The following is a 23,688-nucleotide window of genomic DNA, read 5'->3' on the forward strand; positions in this document are numbered from 1 at the left end:
CCGGACGAACAAGACTGGAGCTCCCATGGGACTGGAAGCGGGCCGGATGAAACCTCGGGCCAGATTTTTTCCCAAAAACTCCCGGAGGTCCTTGAGCTCACCCTCACTCATTTTGTAGATGCGCCCTTTGGGCAGTACCGCCCCCTCTGGGATGTTGATAGCGCAGTCCGTGCGGCGGTGTGGGGGTAGCTCGTCCGCTTCCCGCTCGCTGAAAACGGCTGCGAGGTCTCGGTACTCTGGCGGGACCTCGGGCTCTGGTTTCTCCTGCTGCGCCGCCGCCACTCCCCTGGGACGCGCCGCCGTCCTCTTGTGGCTGGAATTCTCGCGGGGGACCCGATGCCGTGCACCCACCGTCAAGTCGAACTTCAGGGTCCCCGCCCGCCAGTCCACCACGGGGTTGTGTTCCTTCAGCCAATCCAGGCCCAACACCGCCGGATATCCCGCTACGGGGACCTGGATCAGCCACCGCAGCTCTTGGTGGTCCCCTATGTGGATGGCGATAGGACCCACCTCCTCCCCGAAAGGTCCCCCCTGAATCGGGCTGCCGTCCATCTGGACGAAAACCAGGGGAACCTTCCGAATGCGCTTCGGTAGCCCCAAAGCCCGGGCTATCTGGGGGTGGACCATGCTGTGGTCGCATCCAGAGTCCAAAAGAGCCTCCCCCACCCAACTTAGTCCGTTCTCCGGGTTCCGGAGCTCTAAAATTACCACGTTCGGAGGTCGCGCCTCATGCTGTAGGGGTTTTCCCTCGCACCGCGGGACCTGCTGCCCGGCGCCGTCTACAGCAGGTCCTGGCCGTTTCCCGTCGCCTGGACGCTTCCCGGTTCGTTGCGGAGGTCCTCCGCCCGGCGTGCCTGCTGGGGGCGTGTCGCACCTCCCCCCTGGGAGAGCCCGCGGTCCTCCCCCCCTTGCCGTTGGCACGCTGCTGCGAAATGTCCTGACCCCCCGCATTTCAGGCACAGTCCTTCCCGGCGTCTCCTTTCCCGCTCGGGGTTCGGGGGTCGTTTGGGGCGAGAGTTGTCGGGGCCCGGTCTTGGCGCCTCGGCTGACCCGCCTTTGGCCTCCCGGGGGGGTGCGGCGGCCCAACCCAGGCTGGCTTCCAGCTTGGCGACCACAAAACACCACCCCTCCAGTGTAGACAGATCTTCTTCCGTCCCCTTGATCACGGCCCATTCCCTGAGCTTCGGGTTAAGGCCCTCCCGGAAGTACTCGATTTGGGTCTCCTCGTTCCAGGAGAACACCTTGCCTGCTTCCCTCCGGAAAATGTCTATATAGTCCATAACCCCCCTAGTACCCTGTCGAAGTCCCTTGATCCGACTCTTTGCCTTGTCCTCAGCCTGGGGGTCCTGGAATCGTCGACGGAGCGCGACCACGAAGTCCTGCAGGTCCTGAGTTGCCGGGTCGCCGCGCTCGGCCAACCCCAGGTACCACTGACCCGCCTTGCCCTGGAGACACGAGGCCACCCCCCAGACCAAGTCCTCGGAGTCCTCATACCGGTCTCCATATCTCCGGGCATGCGTCAGCGCGTGGAGGAGGAACTGCGGGAGGTCGTCCGGCGTCCCGTCGAAACGCGCCTTAAGCTCTGGGGGGGAACGTTTTGGAGAGTAGTCCGACCCCCTCCAGATCCGGGATTCTCGGCGTCCGCCGTCTCGTCCTGCTCCGCTCCACCGGCTACCAACTTGCCCAACGACGCCGTGCCGCTCCCTGCCTTGCACGTCGCTCCTGCGTTGGTCCGGCTCTCGCCGCCCCGTCGGCTCACCTGCTCCCCCGAGATCCTCTGCTGTCTCGCCTCTCCGCTGGCCGTCTCGCCTACTCGGGACTGAAAACTGCTCCGGGTCGGGGTCCGGGGCCCGCTCACCAGTGCCGGGCTCGTCCTCGTCGCTGGAGGCGTCCTCACTCGACGCGATCCCCTCCGCCGTTGTATTACCAGTCCCTCCGGGCCCGGCCCGAGCTTGCTCACGGGCTTCAGCTGCCTGCAAGCGCCTGGCCAAGTCCGCCATGGCCCGCCGCAGGTCCTCTAGGGATTCCTCAGGTCTTACCGGGCGAAGCGCCTGCCTCAGCTGGGTGTCCCAGGTTGGGGCCAACCCCCCAGACCTCGGCGCGCTCCCCGCCGTGCTTGGGAACCCCATGGCCCGGCGCCTTCCCTTGGCCGCCGCTGCCGAGGGTCTCGGGGTCCCGGACAGCTGCTCCTGGCCCCCCGATTTTCGGAGGAAATCTCCCGGGGACATTAAACCCATGTTCCCGGGGTTCGTGGGGGTCGAGACCGCCTCGTTGCTTGAAAACGCCATCTCTGGATCCGTCCCGATAAGCGCTCGGATGCGATGCCGACCCTGGAGTTCGGTGGAAGCTCTTACGATGTCGGGAACCCGCTTGCTAACTGAAAAAACAGGGTGCCCCTTGAAGAAAACGTCACGCCAGGCCTGGTGAACGATACAACAGGAACAAGCTTTATTTCAGCAACGTGGAGTCCGCTGGTATGGAGTAAGAGCTTCCACCGAACTCCAGGTGGAAGCTCTCTTTTATACAAAACCCACCTCCTTTGGCTGTATTGCCCCACCCAGTACTTCCGGAGGGAACATGCTGATACAATCATGACTCATGCACATATGCGAGGTTTTCCGGGGTTCCCGATGGCCCATTTTCCTGGAACAAAGGGCCATCTCCGGGCCCTTGTCAAAAGGTGGAGGGGGACATTGAGGTTCTTTAGCGGCCATTGCCACCTCAACGATCGGGTGGGGCGCCCAGCTGCCGGCTTGCCTGTGATCACCATGCCCTACCTCCGTGATCGCGGGCGCCTCTGATGGCGGGGTTCGGTCTGGTTCCCAAGCCACCAAGGACCGAACCACGACAATAGTGCGAGTTACACGAGTCCAACCTGGAAGGTGACCATTGCGTGGATCAGAGTGGCCAGATCAGGTGCCAACAGCATTGTAGATGAAAAACTGGGCAGTAGTTGACCGGGTCAGATGGATCCAACGCTGGTTTTTGTTTTTGTTTTTCAAAAGTGTCCTGACCATGGCCTCCTTCAATCTCTCTGGGAAAGTTCTTGAAACTAGGGACAGATTAATAATTTCCTGGGGAGGGTCCCAGATCTTCCCACTACTAGCTTTCACCAGTCATGAGGGACACAAATCAAGGGGAACATGATAGGCCACACAGCTACCAGAGCCCTGATCAGTCAGCTAGGGAGAGTGAACTGATGTGGTCCAAAATAGGACCTTGAGATGTCCAAGAGGCCTCTAGTTCCCTAACTGTATCGAAATCAGAGGATGTCATGGCAGAACAACAAGATTCTCTCAACAAAAACGCCTGTGAAAACCTCACAGTTTATGTCCAATTTAATTTCAGATGGTCTTGTAACAATGTCATAGGCTAAGCTGTTTTAAGTAATTGTGCTGTGTGTGAGCTAGCAGAGGTAGTGGAGGCCTCAAAGTATCCCCTCTTTGTGGCCTTCACTACCATCTCATAAGCATTTTATAAGATGTTCTTGAAGCCTGGTCATGAGTTATCTGCCAAATTTGCTCTAAGTATCTCAATTCGAATTTGTGCAGTTCTAAGGCACGGAACTGGCTTGGAACAAGAGTGGAGAGAGTGTCAGGGAGCAATCTCATCAATGGGTTCTGATAGATGACTATTGCATTCTTCTGCCAACGCATCTACCAAACTGTCAGGGGGCATTGGATCCTAAAGAGCATTTTGGAATCCTGTCAGATCAATAGGTCTCCTTGGGCAAGCATAAATCTTGGGCAAGCATACAGGGAGGGGGTGAGGTACTGTTTCAGGCCTTTAGGGCAAAATGGTCCAACCATGGCACTCTGGTAATTTGTACCAGACCAATGTCCCTTCCAAAGATCAGATTCAGGGTGTGGCCTATTTGGTGTGTGGGACCAGTAACAGATTGGGAGAGTGCTAGCATTGGCATCACAGACACCAGGTCTGAAGCCTGTATGGTGCCAGCTTTCTCTGTATGGACATTGAAGTTCACCAAAACTACCAGTTTGGGAAACTGCAAGACCCACCTTGCCACAAGGTCCAAGAGAGGAGGTTCAGCAGGGAACCTGCCAGTATGTTAGATGATTGATACACCAGCCAGATAGCCAAACTTCACTGCATACCACACCAGACCTGCACATTCAGTACCTGGAATTTTGGGGGCAGGGAGTACTCTGAAGAAAAAAGACTCTCATATCAGTATTGCAACTCCCCCTCCCCCGAACTCTTTGCCTGGAATTGGTGGAGGACTGAGAAACTTGAGTGGAGCCAACTCTTTCAGGATGACTGTCTCACCCTTGCACACTCAGGTCGTGGTCACACATGCCAGATTCACATCTTGCTCTTCAAAAAGATTTGGCAGAGCAGCTGTCTTATTCTTTATGGAGCTGGCATTGCACAACACCAGTGCCGGAGACGGGCTAATACTCCTAGCACCTTCACCCTTATATCTCAGGGTGGGCCGAAAATGGGAAAAGGTGTGAGCATTACCATATCCCCTACTCCTTCATTTAAACCACCTTCTTCCACCGTCATATTTCCCATACTCCCCCATAATAGGGATTCGGAGACCCTCACTGGCCTCCCTACTTTCCGTCTACCCCTCCTTCCCTCCCACTTCCTCTCAGCAACCACAACAAAAGACATTAAGTATCAAATCCCCCCTCCACCTTTAACAATAAAAAATGTGCATACTATTGGGCCACCCTTCCATAAAGGCCAATTGGCCCTGGATAGTATCTCTATAAAGTCTTCCCTTGTGGCGATCTTGCTGTTCAGTGTTGTTTGAGGGGTCAGTATGGACTGCTGGTCTGCTTCCACCCAATCCAGTTCACCCAGTTCCAGGTCAGTCTTCAATGGGTGCTGGCGGGCCCAAGTCCTCCAAGCCTCAGGGCAGTCTGAACCATGTTGGATCAATATACGCTGTTTGGGTTGGTTGCAGTGTCTATCTTCCATCACTTGGTGGTGTGTTTCATGAAGCTGCTCCTTGACTCATTCTTCACCCCAACCTTCAGCAGGCATGGTGGGGGGGGGGGAGTTTCCTCTGTGTTCCCAGAGCAGTCTGTCTAACATTGGAGCCATGTCGGCGGCAGCAGTGAGGCTCCAACGTCTCTCAAGTCCAAGCTCCACTGGCTATAGTGGTGTTGCATCAGCTGCCACAACAAAGCTCCGAAGCCACTCAAGTGCTGCTGCCCAGACCAATACAGACCTCTGGCAGCTGCCCAACACAGCAGCAGAAGGGTAGTAGGAAGAAGTAGCCTGTCAATCCCAACAAAGCGGTTGGGGGGAGGGGTGTCCCATGTTTCCTTTGGCCCACTATTTGGTTCTGAGGTTTTTTTGCCATCGTAGTTAAAATTCCCATTAAATTACTGTCACAGGGAGGAGCTCAACTCAGAGCGCCATCTTTCAGTTTCCATAGGAAATAGTTTTCTCTGTTGAATGAAAATGTTATGTTGTGGACCACCTAGAATGGTCCACAACACAGCTTTGGAAAACATCTTTCCTGCATGCATAGGCAGCGTATGTCCAAGTATGCATCTGGATGTATGTCTTCATTAGCATCACACTTATGCAGGTCCTCTTGACCAGTGCAATCCCAAAAACAGTAACATCATCATCATTATTATATTTCAATGTATTAGTCGCCACTCTTGGCTGACACTGGCTCACGACGACTTGCATGCTTATAAACTTAACTTCAGTGGATGGGGGGGGGGGGTTCTGTTTAAGAGGGCATTGTTGTGAGCTATCAGCTAGAATTTCAGGGGAGTTACACTTACACCACAACTAAGCGCACTGATGTCAAGTTTCAAAAGAGTGTAATTGTGTTCAGGAATGCACTGTCCTTGCATCTGTGATCCCTTCACAGACCTGGAGTAATCATGGGATAAAGGCTATATTGCAAACCTTATTTTTATTGCCATTGGGGTTTTTGTTTGGGGGGGGGTACTTTCCCTTTCTCACAATGGGCTTATTTGGAGAGGCCACTGTTTGTATCATTGACAAATGTTTTAGCTATCACTGTATTGGCTATCAGAGTAATTTAAAAATGTGCCCAAATGTGGCATGGCAGAGTGGACTGTGCAAACGTCAAAAGGTGACAATGGCACCAGGCTGGTCTATCTGAAACGTTACATAGTTCATGTTCCCTTCGTAACAATATGGGCTTATTGTCCCTTATATTACCTAGAAATAACGATACCCCATGATCTTTCAGAATGTATTTTTTAAACATAATATGTAGTATGTATCCCATTAAAACTATTAGCCCACATTAAGCCAGGATTTGGGAATCTGTGCTACTGCAGAAAGGGCATAAGCTTATTCTCTCATGTCATTCTGCCTCAGTAAAGGTGACAAAAGTTTGCTTCTTGATGTTGCAGACTCTTTACCTATCTGTACTACTTGCACATGATGAATTTTCAGCTGCAGCACACTCAAAAATCACTTCAACTTGAAGAAATGGTAAAACAAAAATCATTTGCAGCTAGGGGCTGAGTGCCTTGATACTGGGCCAGATATTCTACCAAAAATGGTCTAGTATTATACTATTCTTTATAGGAGTCATGGATTTTGATACATTGTGGAATTGGTATTCTTGGATTATGAATGTTGTCTTTAAAACAGAATACTGGTCTAGTATTCCCTTGAATTATCCTTACTTGCTTTCTTTTCCCCACTTTTTTCTCACGCCCTTGTTTTGGTTGGGTTTTTCAAGGAGTTTTCTCTGAAAGTATTCTAACCACATACAGATCTGAAGATGTGTTTTCTAAAATGGTCAGTTTTTCTCAAAACAGAAGCATGCACTCAGCAGCATAAAGCTTGTTAAGAAATATTTAAATGTTATATAAGTTTAGATTAGCTGAAAGAATCAGCAGTTTCATGCATATTCTGGCAAGCAACTGGTTTGCTCATGCAAACATGGTAGGAAATTGAATTCCTTTTTAACTGAGCAAATAAGTTCAGTAATAGTCATTGCCATTGCCTCTCAAGCATTCAGTTAATCCTTTTTAGAAATTTAGACAAAATGCCTAAAACAAACTTAACAAAAACACACAACTTTTGTGTTTTGTCTTGCCAGAGAGAACAGTGAAGAGTGCCTGGATGTTTGGAATGTTTCACATTATTCCATCAAGCACTCTTCCATCTCCATTCCTTCAAAGTGGTGCATGACCCAGGCAAAGCAAAGCACATTTAAGTCCCCTTTTTTACATGGAAAGGAAATTCCACTCATTGAAATCAGTGAGTGTGTTTGTTTTTTGACTGGTGCATACCCATGATAGGATAAATGGGAAAGTTCAACATATCTCAAGCCTTGATATTAAGTATAACCATTATTTTAATTTTAAATGAATTTACCTCCTTTGTTTAGAGAATATTTGCTTGGTGTTTAAAAACAGGTGATATGGAGGTATAGCATCAAGAACAAAGCACAGAAGAATTAAACAATGAGCAAGATTACTTTAAAGTTTCTTTTTCTTCCTGTGTATTTTTAAAAATAAATATGGGCCTTTTAGTGATGTTGATGTTAAAACAATATTCTAGCACTCTTATTTTTAATTGATTGACTACATTTCCCATGCTGTGAATTGATGAAGTGGTTGGTTCTTATGTCTTTCTTCCCATAATCCTTTGTCACAGGTCCTAGCGCCACCAATCTTATAATAGGTTCCATCGCTGGTGCCATCCTGGTAGCAGCTATTGTCCTTGGGGGGACAGGATGGGGCTTTAAGTAAGCAATGCCGCATGTCTTCTCTTCAGTGGCTATGGCATCTCTCTCTTCTGCTTACGTCACTCAGTTTTGAGTTCCTGCTACAAGACCTCTGGTAATGTTTTACTGAAATGATTCCATATTTAGTAAAGGGCCAAAACATACTGCTTTTTAAGATACCCTCAAAATGTCACCAGGATGCAAAGTCATAGTTAAATTAAGGAAACTGAGCTTCACACTTTCACTTTGCCCCCAAAATATTGTTTTTTTGCAATGGAAAATAGACCGTGCTTCTGTTTGTCGCAGTTCTCCACAAACACTTCATAGGGTGGCTGAGTTATGATAAAAACTCTAGGAGTACATTTTGAAAACACATCAGTTGAACTAGGAATAGAACTGTCAAGTGGACTGTCATATACATGGGAGGTACAGAGTGTAAAACTCCTACACAGGCCGTTGAAGAAGTTTGCATAGCTGGAGCAGCACTTTCTTAGGCTGCTGTGATTGTGCCAATTGCACCGGTGTGGTGCCATCGGTTCCTGTGGCCACTGGGGGAGAGTTCTGGCGGACTAGACAGTGTGGTGAGCATATGGCTGCATCCCCCTCCTCACATCTCCACTTTAGCAAGAAGAAGAAGAAGAAGAAGAGTTGGTTCTTACATGCCACTTTTCTCTACCCGAAGGAGGCTCAGAGCAACTTACAGTCGCCTTCCCATTCCTCTCCCCACAACAGACACCCTGTGGGGTAGGTGAGCCTGAGAGAGCCCTGAGATTCCTGCTCGGCCAGAACAACTTTATCAGTGCTGTGGCGAGCCCAAGGTCACCCAGCTGGTTGCATGTGGGGGAGTGCAGAATCGAACCCGGCATGCCAGATTAGAAGTCCGCACTCCTAACCACAACACCAAACTGGCAAGATTTGTAGCATAACATCATCATGTTGAGTTTGCACACCCCAATAATGCACTTTGCTGGGGTTCCTGCTTAGAGAGACATACTGTCTCTCTCATGGGAGAGGCAGGGCAATTTGTCCATGTAGCACGTGCTAGGGGCCCTGCATTCCCAGGGGCCCCACGCTTTGTCTCCCCCCCCCCCCATGGAACAGGACTGTAATCTCTCCTCCCACCTTTTCCCCCTGCAAGGACACTCAGAGTGGCACCTCTTTCCACTGTGTAGGGTCCCTCTGAACTGCAGTCTGGCCTAATGGGGTCTGGCTGCTTCCACTGCAGTTGTACTTTGCTAGGGTCTCACGCATCCTTAAAGTGGCTCTGGTGCTGTGGGCTCTGCAAATCCGCAAACGACTCCTGGGAAGAGGAGAGGTTACACTGCTGATGTTTTCAGTGGCAGCCATGCATTTTTGTACAAGTGAAAGCCACCTTCAGGACTTGGGAAATTTTCAAACAGAAAGGCTCTCTCTGTGCACATGTATGTACAAACTCGTGTGCTCTTAACCCATTTCTCTTCTCCAGGTGTTTCACGGCCATCTTAGCTTTTGCCCCTGAAGTGTTCTGAAAACACATTAAGACATTTAGGACACATTCATAAGCTGGTACAGGTGTGGCTTTTATCATGCATTCAGGAAAATATTTTTCCCTGTGCCATGAGATTTTAAATATATTGGGCTGAATCTGGTTACTTCATTTTGCTAAGTGAAGGCTGTTTCCATTGATGGATCAAACCCATAATGAATAATTAGATTTCAAGGTTAATATGATGCAGGTTTTCGGATCAGAACATTTGCAGGCAGCCATTACCCAAATAAGTTTTGTACTTAGGAAGATAGGTTGAGTGATAATGGCGCAGGGAAAAGAATATGTAACCAATAAAACAGCTCTGCCCTATTTCCACCAGTACAATTAACTAGCGCTAATTGATTTTTACTAATATAGTGGCTAAAGTGCAAGCACAATCTCCAGAACTGAGCATGTTTCCAGCTTTTGATAGCACAGGTTACCTGGAGAGGGCAGGGGTGGAGGTGGGAACACCTCAGCTTAAGAGAAGATGATGCTCTCTTTCATGTCCATATCATTAACAAGCACTTTTGGGGTCAAAATACATGTTACAATTTATAATGTACAGTGTCCAGGCTCCTGTGACTTGACTTGAACAGTCAGACTTCAGATGCAAGGTAATTCATTTCCCTTAATGTGTTAAAACTACTGCACCGGGGATAAAGGACTACCGCCCCACACTGTTTCCTAATCCCAAATTATTGGAGGCTCTGGGGGGGGGGGACACTTGGGAAATAAGTTCTTTTTACCTGAGAGCTGACTGTTTCAATGTCAGACCGAAGGGAAAGGTGTCATGTCGTTTTACCTTCAGCATAGCTCCCATTGTGGGTCAGAGAATCTTTGTGAGCACTGTTCACAATTACAGCTTTTTGCACTGGGGAAAGCATTGGGGGATTAACTGCTGTTTCTCGTCCGATGATGGAAAGTGTCACCAAGTTGCAGCCAATTTATAGAGACCCCAGTGGGTTTTCAAGGAGAGAGACTTCAGAGGGGGCTTGCCATTCCTTGTCTCCGCATCACAATCTTGAAGGTTTCCCATCCAAATACTGGCCAGGGCCAGCCTTGTTTCCCTTCCAAGATCGGATAATATCAGGCTTCAAAAGAGTCAGTCTAGGGAGTCTAATTCTACAGATCCACCCAGTAGCCAGCTAATTATCCAATATCAACCATCCCTGCGATCGATACAATTCACAACTGTTCTGATGTTACTCTATCAGTGTCCATAAATAATAAACTCAAGCGTTTGTGCAGTCTATTTAGGACATTCTTAGATGTTAGAACAAGTATGGTTCATATCTGTGTGACTAATGTTATCTTTGCCCATCACTTGTGATTTGTATTATGCAACAGGAGCATCAATAATACAATCCTTTGCATCCTGGGTGTCATTTTAGTGTATATTTATATGCGGCAAAAACAATTTGATATCCTTGTATGGATAACCTTTCAAAGTAAATACTACAGTAGTTTTACACTGTCTTAAAAGGAAGTCGTTTTATTCTGTAGCAGAACCTCAAATACGATGGCCTCGCCTAGCTCACAGCTTGAAGTGCATGTTCCTTTGGGGTAAAACTGAAAAGGAGTTTTCACTGTATGGAAGTGGCCTAGCACCAGGCAGGCTGTCTCGTGTTTTGTTTTGTTTTTTTCATTTAGTAGGTGATGCTTGCCAAAAAACAAAAACAAAACCCAATTGTTAAAAAGAGAGTCAACTGCAGAATACCAGGGGACATTTCTATTCTGTGGGTTTTAAGGACTTACTGAATGTGGGTGCAATGTGTGGAGCAGCGGAAGGTTTTTAAGGCAATTTACTTGATGTATGAGAAGCAAAATATGCCTGTAATTTCAAATAACTAATATTTAGCACTTCCAAGGAAGAGTGCTAATGAAACTCCAGAGTGTTTCAGCTGGGCATTGTGATGTGAACCTGACCTAACACTTTGGAAGGGACTGGATTTCAAGATGGTCTTGCTTCTTTGAAATTCTCTTGCAACTGAGAGTGATTTAGGATTGACGCACTCAAGGAAATATTTGGCTTTGAGGTGTTTGCTTTCTGACTGAGCTGCTTCACACACTGATTGAAGCTTCCCTTAAAACTTTTCTAGATTATACTTTTTTGCAAGATCTGACCTTCTTCCAGCATTGTATTATGGGTAGCATTCTAAGATACTGGAATGCCCCAAATGTTTTGGCAGGGCATTTTTGCGATAAGGAATAGAATAGCTATTATACGGGACCTCTTTATCCACCTTGAGTCTTACTAAGATAGGTGGATGATAAATTTTGTACATAAATCCTATGATCACATCCACTTGATATGGGTTAAGGTTGTTTTTTTTAATGTTTGCAACTTAAGCTTTGTGTGTGTGAGCTTCATTGATAACTGACATGCCTATTAAAATGCGGATTTTAGAAAAAAATTGTTTTAATGTGAGACCAAATATAGATTATGAGAGAGAATTGTGTTTGTGTTGCACATAAAGGAACATGTATATTGTTTTATTTTCAGCAATGTATTTTTTGCAGTATGCAGTGGTGGGTACATGTAGAGCAAATGTTTTCCTTCACGTTAGTGTCTTAGGAAAGCAGAAGAGAAATTGATTGGCAGGTTCATCCTGTCCTCGTTTAAGGAGGAAATTGACTGTATATTGTGTTCTTGTGTGACTGTTGAGCAAAGCTGCAGGATTTCTCCTCCTCTTGCTGTAATTGGATGGCTCAGTGCCTGGTCTTCTGCTGTTAGGCAGGAGAGCAGTTCCAGTGCTTCAAGAACACTCGACAGTGCTGGTATTTTGGCATAAACAGGGCCATCGCTTTATTGGTAACTTCTGATGAGCATAGGCACACTTCTCAGCAGTGGGGCAGATCCCACCAACCACATTCCCCAGCCAGCAGACCACAGCCCCACGGGGAAGTGAACCATCAGCAGGTGGCCGAGGTGGCAAGCAGCAAAGAGACCCTCTGGTCAGCTGGCCTCCCTTTAAATCTGTTGCCCAGTGCCGCTCCGCCCCCTCCACAGCACCTGGCTCGCCTTCCCATTTCAGGTGCTGCCAGGTTCTCGCACAGCAATGGCTGCCACTTGTGGAGGGTAACAGCAGCATTTCTTTTCTTCCTCCTTCTCAGAGATGTTCAGCCTCTGAGTTCTTGGGGAGCCTTCTTTTTCCTAGACAAGTGCCCATACATGCAAACACAACTGGGGCCTCTCATGCAAATTCACAATGAAAGTAAAACTGAAGTGAGGAGTGTTTGAATTCTTGCATTGTGAAAGCATGTTTTACCTAATGAGAGTTGCTATAGGCAAAATTCATACCAGATCTGGATTCAGCCCTGATCTACATATGCAAGAGAGTGAATTGGTATAATGGCCCGCATTATTCTCCACATCTTTCACATGTCTATATGTTTGGTGTGGACTAGCTAAAACAGTTTTGAGAACCAGATCTGGCCTAGAGTCTGCCAGTTGGTTCTCTCTTCTCAACATCCTGCTTGAGCAATCTCTTCTGCTGCCACCATATATCTTTGGTATCTTTCCCCCCTCCCATTTCTCACATGTCCAGGCTTATAATATAATACTGTTTCATATTTTTTTTCATCTAAATCTGCAATTTGTATCTTATTTTTAACACAATTAAAACTATTGATTTTAACCAGACATGGTTCTGCCTAATTTCTAAAATGTGGCTTTGGCAATGCAGGGGAAGCTCACTGGTGGTTCTTCCTCTTTCCTCAGGCTTCCCCTTCCCTAGTTAGCATTAAGTGTAGTGTAGTATTCAATGTTGTGGTACTTGTGCAATTGCAGATTGGTACTGCACTGTCCATCTATTCCCCAAGCAAGAACTTGCATATTTATAACCAACAGCATGTTCAGATGGCAGTTCCTCAAAATGGATGTCTCTTGCATACCTCCAAAGGTGCCAGACCCAGCACTTAAGGTCGGCTCACTACTTTCCCCTGTGTGACTGCACAAGTACCACAACAGGGCTTCTCGCCTCCCCTCCTGCCCTGCTGGGGGCTATCTAAGTTATACCAGGGGGCATTTACCTGTTTCCAGAGGGGGCACAGAGAAACTGAGGGAAAGGCACTCCGCCCCATCTATCACACTGCAAAAAGGCAGGAAAGTGGTTTGAGAGGGGGTAGAGCACCCTCAAGCATTTCTGAGCTTCAAAAAACTAAAAATCAACAAATGCAAAAAAGTCAGCATTTCATGCATTGTTATTAATTTGACCAAATGCCATCTATCCCCTGAAGAAACATCCATCTTAGCTAAGGGAGGCAACTTTGCTGTCTCCCTGAATAAACAGCCAAGGAAATCAGAGGGGAATCAGCAAGGATTCTACAGAAAGCAAAGCTTCCCACCAACAATATAACACAGGAGGAGTTAAGTGCCATCAAGGGACTCAATTCAGATTGTGATATAATCATCATCTTTTCAGCTGACAAGGGTAATACTACTGTAATTATAAAAACAGAAGAAGAAGAAGAGTTGGTTCTTATATGCCGCTTTTCGCTACCCAAAGGAGGCTCAAAGCGGCTTACAGTCGCCTTCCCATTCCTCTCCCCACAACAGACACCCTGTGAGGTGGGTGAGGCTGAGAGAGCCTTGATATTACTGAAGGAGAGTTGGTTCTTATATGCCGCTTTTCTCTACCTGAAGGAGTGTCAAAGCAGCTAACAGTCGCCTTCCCTTTCCTCTCCCCACAACAGACACCCTGTCGGGTGGGTGAGGCTGAGAGAGCCCTGATATCACTGCTCGGTCAGAACAGTTTTATCAGTGCCGTGGCGAGGCCAAGGTCACCCAGCTGGCTGCATGTGAGGGAGCGCAGAATCGAACCCGGCATGCCAGATTAGAAGTCCGCACTCCTAACCAAACTAGCTCTCTGAAGAATACAAGGGGAAAATTAGAGGGTTCCTGAACCTCATCAGCATGGCTACGGCGAGCATCAGCAGCGAGACGGGTGCCAGCCTTTTTGGCGTGACTGGCCCGTTCTGCTCGGCAGGAAGTAGCAGCGCTCCGGCCCACCCCTTGTCTACGCAGAGCTCGCACATGTGCACTTATGCACTAGTGCCAGTCACAGGGAGATGCAGGGGCGGGCCAGAGGCGCTGCGGTTGTGCCGCAGCCGTACAATGGTGACAATGACAGGTACTGTAATGTAATATAACAAACTCTATATTTTGAGTGGAAATGTTGGGGGGGAGTCGTCTTATACGCCAGCGGTCCCCAACCTTCTTGTAGTCGGGGACCGCCTCCGAGGGTGGGATAGAGCCGGTGGCCCGGCCGCCGCAGCTGCATGTAAACGCGCACGTGCAGTTGCGGCGTATGCACGTTTTCGCCACTAGGTGGCGATAACGCGCACGGGGAGCTGCCGCGCATGCGCGTTTTCGCCAGCAGGGGGCGCAAACGCATGCGCGGCAGCTCCGCCCGTGCGCGTTTGCGTCGCTGGCGTCCCAGCGGCTGTGCCTGCCTCTTCCCCCCCTCTCGCTGCGGGGGGGGAGGCTGGCGCCCCCTCTCGCTGCGTGGGGGGAGGCAGGCGCGGCCGCTGGTGGCCCGATACCATGGCCTTTGCGGCCCGGTACCGGGCCGCAGACCGGGAGTTGAGGACCCCTGTTATACGACCAGTCATCTTATACGCCGGCAAATACGATATATACCGCCTTCCCCGGAGGCTCATGTTATCAACAGAATTAGCCCCCTAAAACTCAACTCCAGTGACAAGCTTATCACCTTTGATGTGGTCTCCCTATTCACCAAGGTTCATCAAAGGATATCTTAGTTTTCTTGATGTTGTGAAACTTTTACACTCTCCTCCTTCACCTGCATCAAGAGGCTCTTTCATTCCTCTTCGCTTTCTGCCATTAGAGTGGTATCATCTGCATATCTGAGGTTGTTGATATTTCTTCCTGCAATCTTGATCCCAATTTGTGACTCATCTAACCTCGCCTTTCTCATGATGTGCTCCGGATAAAAGTTAAATAGGCAAGGCAACAGTATACAGTTGGGGAGGAGGACAAGGAGGAGCCTTGGCCTGGTACCAACTGATCAACGGACCAGTACCAGTCCTCGGACCGGGGGTTGGAGACCATTCCTTTCTCCATTTTGAAACAGTCAGTGATTTCATGCCTGGTTTTCACTGTTGCTTCTTGACCTGCATATAGGTTTGTTGTGCTCCACACAATCAAAGGCTAGCATAGTTAATGAACCAAAAGTAGATGTTTTTCTGGAACTCCCTAGCTTTCTCCATGATCCAGTGTATGTTGGCAATTTGATCTTTAGTTCCTCTGCCTCTTCGAAATTCTGCCTGTACTTCTGGAAGTTCTCGGTCCACATATTGCTGAAGCCTAGCTTGTAGGATTTTGAGCATAACTTTGCTAGCATGAGAAATGAGTGCAATGGTTTGAACATTCTTTGGCATTGCCCTTCTTTGGGATTGGAATGTAAACTGACCTTTTCTAATCCTGTGGCCACTGTTGAATTTTCCAAATTTGCTGGCATATTGAGTGTAGCACTTTTACTGCATTGTCTTTTAAGATTTTGAATAGTTCAACTGGAATGCTGTCACCTCCACTAGCTTTATTGTTGCTCAGACTTCCTAAAGCACATTTGACTTCACATTCCAGGATGTCTAGTAGTCTTTTGCCAAGGGATGCCGCCGCCTGAGCACCTGCTCCACTTGCTTTCCTGTTGACACCCTTGACTTCCCACTGCCCACTGGGGGGAGCTGCCAGCAGCAGCTGCACTATGCCACGCCGAGGGGGAGCCCCAGCCATGGCGGCCACCGGAGAGCACTAAAGGTGAGCCGGCGGCAGAGTGGCAGGGCAGCCCCCAAGGCAGCAGCTGGGGAGGAGGACAAGGAGGAGCCTCGGCCCAGTACCAACTGATCCACGGACCGGTCCTGGTCCTCAGACCAGGGGTTGGAAACTGTTGCTTTATCATACCCATCTTTGCATGAAACGTTCTCTTCATATCTCCAATTATCTTGAAGAGATCTCTAGTCCTCCCTATTCTATTGTTTTCTTATGTTTGTTTCCACTGTTCATTCTTATCTCTTCTAGCTATTCTCTGAAATCCTGCATTCAATTGGGTATATCTTTCTCTTTCTTCCTTGACTTTCACTTCCTTTCTCTCCTCAGCTATTTGTAAAGCTTCCTCAGACAGCCATTTTGCTTTCTTGCATTTCTTTTTTTTTGGGATGGTTTTAGTTGCTACCTCTTATACAATGTTGTGAAACTCTGTCCATAGTTCTTCAGGCACTCTGTCAGATCTAAATCCTTAAATCTATTTGTCACCCCTACTGTATATTCATCAGGGGTATGATTTAATTCATACCTGAGTGGCCTAGTGCTTTTCCCTACTTTCTTCAATTTAAGCCTAAATTTTGCAACAAGAAGTTGATGATCTGAACCATAATCAGCTCCTGGTCTTGTTTTTACTGACTATATAGAACTTCTCCATCTTTGGCTGCAGAGCACATAGTCAATCTGATTTCTGTGTTGACCGTCTGATGTTGTCCATGTGTAGAGTCTCTTGGGTTGCTGGAAAAGAGTGTTTGCTATGACCATTGTATTATCTTGACAAAATTCTACCAGCCTGAGCCCTGCTTCATTTTGTACTCCAAGGCCAAACTTGCCTGTTATCCCGGTTATCATTTGGCTTCCTACTTTAGCATTCCAATCCCCCATGATGATAAGCACATCATTTTTTTGGCATTGCGTCTAGAAGGTGTTGTAGGGCTTCATAGAACTGGTCATCTTCATCCTCTTCAGCAGCAGTGGTTGGGGCATAGACCTGGATTACTGTGATGTTGAATGGTTTGCCTTGGATTCGAACTGAGATCATTCTGTCATTTTGGGGATTGTAACCCAATACTGCTTTTCCTACCCTTTATTGATTATGAAGGCTAATCCATTTCTTCTGTGAGATTCTTGCCCACAGTAGTATACCTGATGGTCATCTGAATTAAATTCACCCATTCCTATCCATTTGAGTTCATTGATTCCTAAAATGTCAGTGTTCAGTCTTGTCATCTCGTTTGACCACGTCCAGCTTGTCTTGATTCATGGATCTGACGTTCCAGGTTCCTATGGAATAAAAGTCTTTACAGCATCTTTTCGCCACCAGTTACCTCCACAACTGAGCGTCCTTTCGGCTTTGGCCCAGTCGCTTCATTCATTCTGGTGCTACTCGTACAAGCCGTCTGCTCATCCCCAGTAGCATATTGGACACCTTCCGACCTGAGGGGCTCATCTTCCAGCGTCATCTTGTTTTGCCTTTTGGTACTGTCCATTGGGTTTTCATGGCGAAGAGTGGTTTGCCATTTCCTTCTCCAGTGGATCACCTTTTGTCAGAGCTCTCAGCTATGACCTGTCCATCTTGGGTGCCCCTGCACGGCATAGCTCATAACTTCACTGAGCTACGCAAGCCCCTTCACCAAAACAAGGCAGCGATCCTTGAAGGGGAAAACACCATTTGGAAGAGTCAATCGGGTTTAGTGTTGTACAGTCCATTATCCCTTAGAGAAAAAATAATGTTGCTGGGATGATTTTGTGCCAATATCTATACCTAGGAACTCTTGTGAGTAGAAATCCATAAGCAGTTTCTAACAGTGTATTAGTGTGCTAAACTCGACAAGTGACACTCCTACTCAGATGAAGAGTGTCCCCTCTGCCATAAACTGGATGGGAATGGAGGAGGGAGATGACCAGTACCATCATTACGTTTGGGCTCACCATACATTTCTAAGAAACCTTCTGGATTATGTAAACTAGAACATTGTAATTTATGCTTGTGTCCATGACTTTCATGAGCAGTTTCTGGACTTTGATTTAGAATATCAGAGTGTAATATAGTAAGAACCAAAGAACTGTGGGACCAGTTTGATGCCCTCCCTTGCATCATGAAAAAGAACTCTGATATGTGGACACTCTTGGTGAACTCAGAATAAGACAGCCGGTGTGCTGTAGTGGTAGATGGGGATCTGGGAGACGCAGGCTGGAATCCCCACTCTGCTGTGAAAGCTCTCTGGGTGAGCTTAGACTGGTCATGCTCTCTCAGACTAACCTAACCTTCAGGGTGATTGCCGTGAGGATTAAAGGTCAGCTTTGGGTTCCCAGTGGGAGAAAAGTGAGGTGCATGTAAAATACAATTTTGTTTTACTGTAGATTTTCTCTATTGGTGCTACGTTCTAAAGGATGTGGTTATTTTAGTCACAACAGGGAAGTGTCTTGATCTAATGTAACATCAGTTTATCTTCAGCTGGAAATATATGTGAACAGTAGGTCTAAAAATCTATTGCACATTTCAGGAGTGACCTATTCTCATTAACACAATTTCATGACATGTCTTGGTATTTTCACATTTTGAATTTAAAGCAATAACTGTCCCACCTGCCCTAGCTAAATTTTCCAGATCTACCTTTACTTAGTAAGCACTATGCCAAAGTCTAAGTAATACAATAGCTGTGATCCATGATGTCTATTGGGAACATACTTCATATTCAGAAGGCCGTGAATGGGATTATGACCGTTCAGCGTTTTTTAAACACTGTTTGTGTTGGCACAGGAGTGAAGCCTGTGGAATGTTACTTGTTTGTGGTAATTCATTACTTCTTACATACACAAATTAAGCGGAATTATGCTTCGATTTCTGTATTCTGCGACAAGCATGGAGCGGAGAAGACCCAACTCAAGGCTTTATGTTCCATACGTTAGGGAATCTGTGAAATCCTATTCTATGTTTTACTGCATGATAATTTGGTGGTGGTATCAGTGCACACGCCCAGTGTTAAGGCTAAATGCATGAGCCCCTTGCTTGATGCCCCACATAAAGCCAGATTATGGGGAGGTTGCACCTGGTTTCTGTGTGGCCTTGTAATGTCTTGCTGTTTATTTATGTAGACTGTTGGGCTGAGAGGAGAATGGACGTTCAAAGCTGCTTCTTTGCAGAACTGCAGTGACGCAACTAACACATGCTGGTGTCCATTCTTCTAAAGCAGTTTCCCAAAATCTGCCATGTAGCAACTGAAGGAACTTTGCTCCATATATAATAAGGGCTGATAGACAAGACCCTCAGATGGATGGATTGTTTTAAGTTGGAATCAAGTTGGCTTCATTATTCTCAATACGAATTGCAATTGGTTATGTGTGGCAAAATTTTACCTCCAAAGCAGCATCAATACTGCAGAAGAAAAAGTTGCAGACTTAATGCAAGCAGGTTTATGTTCACTAGAAGCACTAAGAACAAATAATAAAATGGAGTCTTAAAATTCCCTTTGTGAAACTATTTGTGGATTTCAATTATCCATCTGGAGTGTCTTAGTATGAGCCCTCATTATTGCATAAGAAAATCCCCCCCCCAAAAATACACCTAACCAACATGTTTTGTTTTGTTTTTCTTCTCACTATTTCCTGTTTTTGCTCTTAACTGGAAGAAATGTCAAAAAAAGAAGATATGATCCAAATCAACAAGGTATCTAAGGAACTTACGGGAACAGCTTTTCTGTGCATTACTGGATTCTGGTTCTGGAAGCCTTTGTAGTACCTATAGGGACATACATCACTGCACAAGAAAGTAAGAGGGATGATTTTCTACAAAACCACGCCTGGAGATATTTGCTTAAGAGGTGAAGGAAAACTGTCCTTCTGGATTTTTGTTGAGGATTGCCCTCCCTTCCTCTCTCTGTTCTGGGGCGTGAAAGAGAGATGAAAGACAAACGTTGTAACTCTGAACCATTTTGACCTAATTTTTTTCTAAACAAAGAATGGAGCAAACCAACCAAGTGCAATAAGAGAAACTGTTTGAAAATACTCAAATAGCCGAAGACTTTCTTAAAACTGGTAACTTGAGTTCGCATGATCTTTTTCACTTTAACGACAGACTCTAGTGGCATGATGAGCTAGTTTTCGAAATGGTAAACTGCATGGCATATATACCGCAATCCAGCTAGCAAGCTGGCCCCGAGCAGAAATCTACATACACAGATGTCAGTAAATACAAAACCTATGAAAGCTGGTTCCCGGCTCTCGCCACACTCGCCTCCTCCCAGTGCAAATTGCTCTGAGCTCTGCAGCCCCCTCCCCAGGAAGGCGTATTGCTCATCAATTTTGTTTTGCTTAGGGGCAAACCTCTTCGGGGCGCGTGGTAGATTATGCCAGGGGCAAGGTGTAATTAGAAACATTAAAAATAAGAGGGATTTGTTATCCTGTCCTGTTCAGATATATACATTTTCTTTAAGATTTTGTTCTCTATGAAAAATCTTTTATTTGGGTCTATTAAAGTCTTTAAAACAAACCTTATTTTAAATTCCCTCCTCCCCTTCCCTGCATGTTATACAAGCAGGGGTTCTAGGCTTGCCCTAAAAAGGCATATATTGCATGCGGATGCAGGGAGTGCCAGAGAAAAGAGGCGTGCTTTTTAAATTTGTATGCTTGAAACCAAAAAAGAAAAAAATCTAAAATCTACGAATATGTGTAAATGCATCTGTATGCAATGAGTTTTCCTCTTTCCAAATGCGTCATTTGCTGTCATGCAGATATTTTGTATATAATGTAAGTTGACACCCTTTCAGATTAATCACAGAAGTGCCAAGCTTATAACTTTTGATTTTACCATCTATTTTCCTTTCACTATCTCGCATTGTATGAAAGGAAAAGAAGCCTAAATAAGCCTTAAAATATCCATTTTAACACTGAGAGCTTTTAAATAGGTTAAGGCTTTCCTATGTGTTGTCCCCCCCCCACACACACACCCATTGTCACTCTGCCTTTCTGTTACAAACCTGTAGAAGTTATCCCACTATTCACCTCTCATTTTATCTGTGTAGCATATTTCAAAGCACAGCCTTGAATGTTTCTTCCTCAACTACTTGTGGTTACTGTCCAGCACTCAGATATGTGCAGATGGCCCTGCTTCACACGTCAGAGGAGCAGAGTATAGAACTAAATCTTCCTCCTCCTGAGGCCTCAGAACACTTCCTGCCCAAGTTAGGCGCTCAGTCACTATCCTGTGTCCCGAAGAGCAACAGTGGTAGAGCCTGAGCACCAGAGGAAGAAGGCTGGTGAGAAAAGTGTACCTGTGCCGAGGCAGTCCTGTTGGGAGGTTATACCCTGTGGACGACCAAGGACTCTGCAGCACCAGCATCCTGCAGCTGCATTGGTGGCCTTTCCATGTGTCTTGGGGGACAGTGGGTCGGATTCAATGAAGTACCAACTGTAAGGGCTTGCCAGCACTGAGCTTTCCTGCACCCCCACCCCGAGACCTCCCAAATGCTGATGCGGAAAACTGTGGGATCCATATGGACAAAATGGCCCACTGCTCATCGGGGAGCTGCATCAAGGAGGGTGAACCAGGGGAAATTGCCTCATCTTGCTCTTGGCCAAGAGCAACTAGAAGATGTGGAGAGCATCAGCAGTTCTCCCTCCTCCCTGCAGCCTCCTGGCAAGCAAAGGGCCTTTTTGTCCACAGGGTCCTGCTGACCTCTAGGGCCAGTCAGCTTTCTGGAATGGGAAGGAAAGATCTTGACGTGCTCTTGCCTTGAGGCTTCTTTGCATCCAACATTCTTTGTCTCAGCAGCCATGATGTTGTGTTTTGTTTTAGAGGTTCTTGCTGCACTTGGCCAGTGGGAGCAGTGAGCACACTCATAGGCAAAGCTCCACGATGTTCACAGCCCTCCTGGGCTAATTGGTGCCAGAAGACTGCTTCTTGCTTGCAGCTGGTTTTTCACTTGTACTCTGACAAGCCATGCAATTCCGAGCTTTTGGTTTCTAGGGTAAATCAGCCAATCTATTGATGTTATTTTCAGGATGCATATTTTTTTTAATTTTAGGATCGTTTTCATTTTGCATAATTCCAAGAGTCATGAACATTTTAAAGGTACCTGTTGATTGTGCTTTAAGGCTTCACTGTAGAAGTTTTTAAAAAATACAATATCAGTCAGTTCTCTTTTTTTCTTATGTTGTTGATTTATACATTTCCAGGGCTTGTTAACATATTTGCCATTTCCATGGAATGGTCCTGTAGTGTTGTGAGCCATTTAGCTGATGGCCAACTTTCAAGGTCACCATAAACTATTTAAAATTATGAGCATGTTATGAGCAACAAATGAAACAGAAGTCTGACTGCATTTATTGGAATACATCTAGAACATAGATATTCAGCAGTCACAACAAAGGCCAAATCTGACGGCTAGCCATCCTTTTTGGTCCCTAGAAGAAAATTGGATCACAAAATACACAGTGTGATGTACTCCTTTTTAGATTTCCTTATTTGCAATATGATGCAGAAAAATAATGCTTTTTGCTTAATGCCCTTTTGATCTTGAGTATATTTGTTGTAACAATCTCTAAACAGGTGCTACAGTCTCCTTTTGAGTTTTGTTCTGGGTGCAATGTGGTAACCACAGCAAACAATGCCATTCAATATGGTTATAAAAATCAATTTGTACTAAAAAAATTGAAGTAATTCACAAAAACATTGTAAATGTGCGATGTGATGTTTTTACTCAGACCACACTGGTCCCCAATTATGTACATATAATAAGTGTTGGTGTAACTTTTTGTTACACTGGCAGTTTCATAAGTATAATTACTTCTTCTCCTCTGCTCTTCTGTTGTGTATATGTGTGTGTTTAAAATACACAGACTTAATGTACAGAATGTAAATGACCACGCAACCACAACTCACATTTTCTGTGGTACTAAGGTAACCAAACCTGTTGAGGGTAGATCTTCATTTTACAAGCCTCCATTTACCACCTTTTGTAGAGTACCTATGCTACATATGTTACCCTTTTTGCCATAACAGTTGTCATTTTTCAGTGTCTGAAAGAATAAATGTTCAGTTTTTATTTCACCCTCAATACTTTTTCTCCACTGAAAAGGATTATCTTGACAGGAAAATGTATGGGAATTTTATATAGTTTATGTTGATATGCTGCATGATCCCACTGAATTAAGTAAATCCCCCACTAAGGGGGAAAGCTCCACTACGCAAGTTAAGGAAAATATATTCTAGGTGCATGTTAAAAAATAAATTTACATAGAACTGGAATTTTACAAAGTTTTGTTTACTATGCAATGATAGGTGTTGCACAAAGTTAAAATTCTAAGACAGATGTCTGAGGAACCTTACAAAATAATACTTGAATTTATTTTTGATCTAAAAAGCTATCAGTCATATTTTATATTCATTGTTGCTTCCACTATTAATCTTCCTTTAAAATTGTTTGTAATTATTTTTTAAGTGCACAGTACGGACATAAACAAGTTTCTGTTTGAAGTTAATACTCATTCATATCTTGTTGGCTGCTGATGAATGGAAATTGTCATTGTTTTGCATCTTAGTAAATGAGTATTAAAGACCTCATGAACATGGAAAGATACAACTCCTATGTTTGTTTTTTAATTCTTGTGTTCCAAATCCTACCAAGGTTGCAATTAACAAGATTCATTATTTTCCTGCAGCCAGAAATTTATAAATAGAAAAGCATGCTG

General features: G+C 46.0%; 1 protein-coding gene across 5 annotated transcripts in view; it reads left to right on the forward strand.

The window, feature by feature from the left end:
• The window catches only part of ADAM23 (ADAM metallopeptidase domain 23), a 155,050-nt gene that overhangs the window by 105,341 nt on the left and 26,021 nt on the right, over positions 1-23,688 (forward strand). For 2 of the 5 annotated variants that reach the window (XM_077319247.1, XM_077319248.1), the window contains one exon: positions 19,629-23,572. The exons of 2 other annotated variants lie outside the window; for them this stretch is intronic. In XM_077319247.1, coding sequence (XP_077175362.1) covers positions 19,629-19,674 — 46 coding nt within the window. In that variant the 3' untranslated portion in view covers positions 19,675-23,572. Of the gene's footprint in view, positions 1-7,632; positions 7,724-19,628; positions 23,573-23,688 lie in introns of those variants that run through there. One more of the 5 variants, XM_077319246.1, reaches the window with a different exon arrangement.

This window comes from Paroedura picta, chromosome 2 (assembly GCF_049243985.1).
Source record: "Paroedura picta isolate Pp20150507F chromosome 2, Ppicta_v3.0, whole genome shotgun sequence".
NCBI lineage: Eukaryota > Metazoa > Chordata > Lepidosauria > Squamata > Gekkonidae > Paroedura > Paroedura picta.